The sequence below is a fragment of the Chrysochloris asiatica genome, unplaced genomic scaffold (genome assembly GCF_000296735.1).
Source record: "Chrysochloris asiatica unplaced genomic scaffold, ChrAsi1.0 scaffold00008, whole genome shotgun sequence".
Classification (NCBI taxonomy): Eukaryota; Metazoa; Chordata; class Mammalia; order Afrosoricida; family Chrysochloridae; genus Chrysochloris; species Chrysochloris asiatica.
In genome coordinates, this window is record NW_006408526.1 from 22042808 (window position 1) to 22047706 (window position 4899).

The following is a 4899-nucleotide window of genomic DNA, read 5'->3' on the forward strand; positions in this document are numbered from 1 at the left end:
AACCCTAAATGATTGTTTTACCATCTTGAGATGAAGGTATAAAAATATAAATCAGTTACTTGCTATAAGTGAAAATTTGTGTGGGTATTTATTTAATCAAATGTTTTTTAAATGATTCTGAGATCAGAATTCTCTAACTCTAAATACAGAAATACACTTATAGAATTTAAGAGAAATTTTTTGGAAACAGAGTCCTTACTCTAAGATTAACTGGTGGTTACTTTCAAATTAACCTAATTATCAGAATTCTCTTAACTCAAAGGATTATGAGAACCTATCTCAAATAACTATGGAGTAAGTGTATATATGTAAAATCTAGGTCCTAGAGTTGGGTATGTGCCAAAATCCATTTGTCATCAAGTCTTAGTTGAAAAGAAAGAAGGAGAAATGTATCAGTTAACAAACAGGGACAAAAATTGGTAATTTCTACTTGGATAATGTAGAAAATGTTAAATGATGTACATAAAATGTTCTGTCTTTCCTACCCCATGGTTGTCTCTTGTAAAATAAAGTCCTAAATCCTACTGGAGAGAAAAAAGTATTTAGATTGTGCTACCTTATCTTAATGGCATAGTAGTTAAGCTCTTGTCTGCTAAAAGCTAGGCAGCTCAAACTCAGCAGCTGCTTGGTTTTGGTTACTTTTTTCCATTTTGTTATAATTTACCTTTCCTTTGTGGGAAGTGAATGCTATTCAAAATAGTAAAAGTTAACAGGGAACATTATCACAATTCCAGACTTGTTACTGAATTGATGAGATTTAATCAATGTTTGGGATTGTTTAAACTATTTAAAATGAATTTGACAGTGCTTCCTTGTATATGTAATATGTGGAGCTAGCCCTGACATTTATTCTAAGTCCTTCAGTGTTAAATCTGTTTCCAAATGTTCATTATTACATGGTGCCCAAGTACAAGTGACACTCCATATAGTCCACCAATACTCATCTTGTTGTATTATTATGAAAACAATACAGTAATCTGAATTTTCAGTAATGAGTAACTATGGCTTGAAATGAAGATCATGTAGAAGGAACAAGCTTATTTATTACAAGGGACCATCCTTAGGAGTCAAATCTGGTTTTAAATACATGAAATTTCAAGGACAATTCATTTCTTGCTTAGGGGTTTTTATTCCCTTGAAAGAAAAAATTTTAAAAAAACAACTTTTAATAAATTGTTCTGAATTAAAAATCTGAGCTGTAATCTAAACCCAGGTATTTATCTTACCAGGACTAAAAGAAAAAGGCTAGAAAACAGTGTTTTGGGTTCAAATTAGATTGTTACAAAATTAAACTATGTTTTAAACATGTCTGGTGTATTTTTTGATCCACTGGAAATTATTTCCACATTAAATGATTAAGGTTCAGAGACAGCTGTGTACTGATAAGCTTTCAATAGAGACTTAACCTCAATACAGATAAATTTTGAGTTTACAGAACTGGTAAAATAAGGACTGAATTTGTAAAGATGTAACAACACTTAAATTTCAAGGAATTACCTGAAGCATCTAATGTTGGAGTATGGCACTTAGCAAGATGAAAATGATCTCTGTTTGCAATTTTGCTCCAATTCCGAGTTTTTATGTATGAATTTAGGGAATCCCTGAGTATGCTCTACAAAAGGAACTGGCCAGTGTGTGAGAGGTGGTGGAAGTGTACTGCTGAGGAGTAATCACCTAGCAATCTGCAAGTCCTAGACTACACAGGAAAATCATAATCACTTGTGATCATTGCTTTAAACCACACTGTAGAAATACGCAGTCTCTAAAAGGTACTATTAACGTTAACCAGTTTTGAGAGAAAAAAAGAAAAATGTAAAATTCAAACCAGTCCATATTTCATTAGTGCCCTTCCTGGACAAAATTTGGCTTTTTGCAGGAGGAGGGGGGAAGGTGAGAGATGTTTTGATGACTATAAAATCCCTTGAAGTAATATGAGTGAAACTATTTTGGAAAATAATGACAACTAGAAACAACAAAGACTATTTTAACATTAAGCATGCTAGCTTTTGGTATGTGCTTTATAACTATGTAAACAGGGAGGAACAAACATAAGGAACGTTATGTGCTGAGTGCAAGAATAGAGGTTCCATCTGTTTCATGTGGTTAGGTGTAGAGCATGTTTTCAGAAGATACATTTGGTCATAATTTTGTAGAATGGTCCAAATTTTTGTTGTTTTGGGTGGGGGGAGACAGCCTTAGTAGTGCTGTGGGTTGTTAACTGCAAGGTCAGTGGTTCAAATCCACTAGTGGTTTGGTAGGAAAAAGATGAGACTGGCAGCTCTCATAAAGATTTAGTCTTGGAAGTTGACCTGATGGCAGTGCGTTTCGTTTTCTCTTTGTTTAAGGAGACCATGGGGCAAGGCAGTTTATGCCGTCTGAAGGATTGCTCTGAAATGGCAACAGGATCTGCTTGTTTTAAGGAGACCAGGGTATCCTGGATGGCACAAATGATTAAGTTTGACTACTAATACTAAAAGGGCTGAACCCACTCAGGGTCCTCAGAATACAGTCCTGGCGATGTCTGAAAAGTTAGAACCTTGAAAACCCTATGGAACATCTCTGCTTTGCACATAGCATCACCATGATTTGGAATCGAATCAATGGAAACAACAAGGAGGTTATAAGGACTGTTATAAATTTTAGGAGATCATACAAATCTAGAAAATTTGCAGGAAGTAATTCATCCTGTTGTTGTTGTTGTGAAGTGCCGTCGAGTCGGTTCCGACCCATAGCGACCCTGTACAGGGTTTCCAAGGGTGTAAATCTTTATGGGAGTAGAAAGCCTCATCTTTCTCCCGCGGAGCGGCTGGTAGTTTCAAACTGCTGACCTTAAGGTTCGCAGCCCGATTCGTAACCACTAGGCTACCAGAGCTCCTTGTAGAATTCAAATCCAGACCAGGTTTAAGAAAATTATATTTGATTTTAAATTGCACACACTAATGATTTCTCTTATACATATTAGTTTTTAAAGTTAAGGACTTCAAAACTGCCTGATGTTGAACTTGGTGTCAGTCAGTTTTGACTTACAGTGATGCTGTATAGGGTTTCTGAGGAGCAGCTGGTAGATTTAAACAGCTTGCAGTCCACTGCTATCTACAGTGCCACACCAGGACTTCTGTGATGAACTAGTAATTTTAAGAAAGCGGTTTTGTATCTAGAAAAGATGACAAAGATGCTTAAAAGTTTAATATGCTTTTTGTGCAATATTAGCCAATTCCTATAACTGTAGTCCACTACAGAAAATTTCAGCTCTGATATTAAAATCTCAGCCTGTGTATCTTGGACTATTTGCTGAACCATTTTATAGAAGTACAGAGTTTCACAGAAGCATAACTATACATTATTAAAGTGTTGTGGAGTCAGTTCCAACTCACAGCAACCCTGTATAGGGTTTCCGAGGCTTTTTACAAATCTTCGTGGGTGCAGAAAGCCTCATCTTTCTCCCACAAGGTGGTTGGTGGTCTCCAACTGTGGACCTCGTGATGGTTGCTTATTATATTGGCCACTGTGCTCTAAATGATACATTGGTGGTGGTCCTTATATAGCGTTCCCAAGGCTTTTTTTAAAAAAAAAACCTTTGTGAAAACAGTCTCATCTTTCTCCTTCGGAGTAGCTGGTGGACTCTGTGGCCCTTGTGGTTTGCAGTCCAGTGAGTATTATAGGGAGCCACTGCGCTCCAAACTAAATATGAAGTGCCGTTGAGTCAGTTCCAACTCAGCAACCCTGTAAAAAGTTTCCAAGGAGGGGCTGGTGAATTTGAACTGCCAACCTTTTGTGGTTCAATAACGTATTTTTATTGCTCAAGGACACTTTAAATGTTACATCCCATCTTGGTAATAAAAAACTTGCGTAGCCTGGACTTTTTTTCTTGATACAAAGATTTATATTGAAGATTTATTCATGACTTCAAAATAAAAACTTTAAACCAGAAAACCCAGTGTCTTCTCATGTTACTTGAAAACAAATTGTATATTTCAAGTGATAACTCATTACTTCAGACCACTACACATACCTTCAAAACAAGTACACACTGGCAATGTCATACTTAGTAATTTCTAGTTGATACCAAGTCTACTTGAGATGGAGAGTGAAAAGAATGGATAAAAAGAATCTCTTTTCTGAAGAAATTCTTCAGAAACATATAAAATTAGTGTTTAAGATCAACCATTATTGATCATTTCACCTGTAATAAAAGTACTATGATGTACATGACCTCAGCCTTGAAAATCTGCGATACGTGATGCTGTTGTCTCACATCAAAGGCATTGTGATGATTAAAGTAGCTTTTTCTTTGAAAAATTTTGCTGTAGTCATTTCAGTATCAACAGATCCTGGAAGATCCAGATGTAATCTGTACATCTCAGAGACTTCGATCAATAAATCATCCTACAAAGAGATTTTAAAAGATGAAAATGGAAAAGTAATCCCTGGTTAAATTTTGTGTCAGATTATTATTCTCAGTAATTTAATCCTCACAAGAAAATCCTACTTATTGCTGGTGGTTAGGTGGTGTTATGTGCCATGGAGTTGCTAACCGACTGATAGCAACCCTATACAGAGTTTCCAAGGCTGTAAATCTTTATGGAAGCAGAAAGCCTCATCTTTCTCACGGAACTGCTGGTAGTTTTGAACTGCTGACATTGAGAGTTAGCAGCCTGACTTGGAACCACTATATTACTAGCTACTTCTGAGCATTCTGAGGTTGGTTGGTATTGCTGTAGACTACATCAAAAGTTAACTGACTGCTACAAGGAGATCAAGCCATGGTTGGAATGTGGAAAAGCGGGGAATAATATTAAGATGCTTGACTGTCTTTTGAATCTTGGTTTTCCTTGCATTATATTATAAAATAGACACTGGAGGGGGAGAGAAAGGAATAGCAAAAAGCATCACCATAGA

General features: G+C 36.2%; 1 protein-coding gene across 1 annotated transcript in view; it reads right to left on the minus strand.

Moving 5' to 3' along the window:
- Nucleotides 1-4251: 4251 nt before the first annotated feature.
- PIH1D2 (PIH1 domain containing 2) overlaps nucleotides 4252-4899 on the minus strand; it is a 12019-nt gene continuing 11371 nt past the window's right edge. Inside the window, exon 5 of the mRNA XM_006833822.1 lies at nucleotides 4252-4386. Coding sequence (XP_006833885.1) covers nucleotides 4252-4386 — 135 coding nt within the window. The remainder of the gene's footprint in view (nucleotides 4387-4899) is intronic.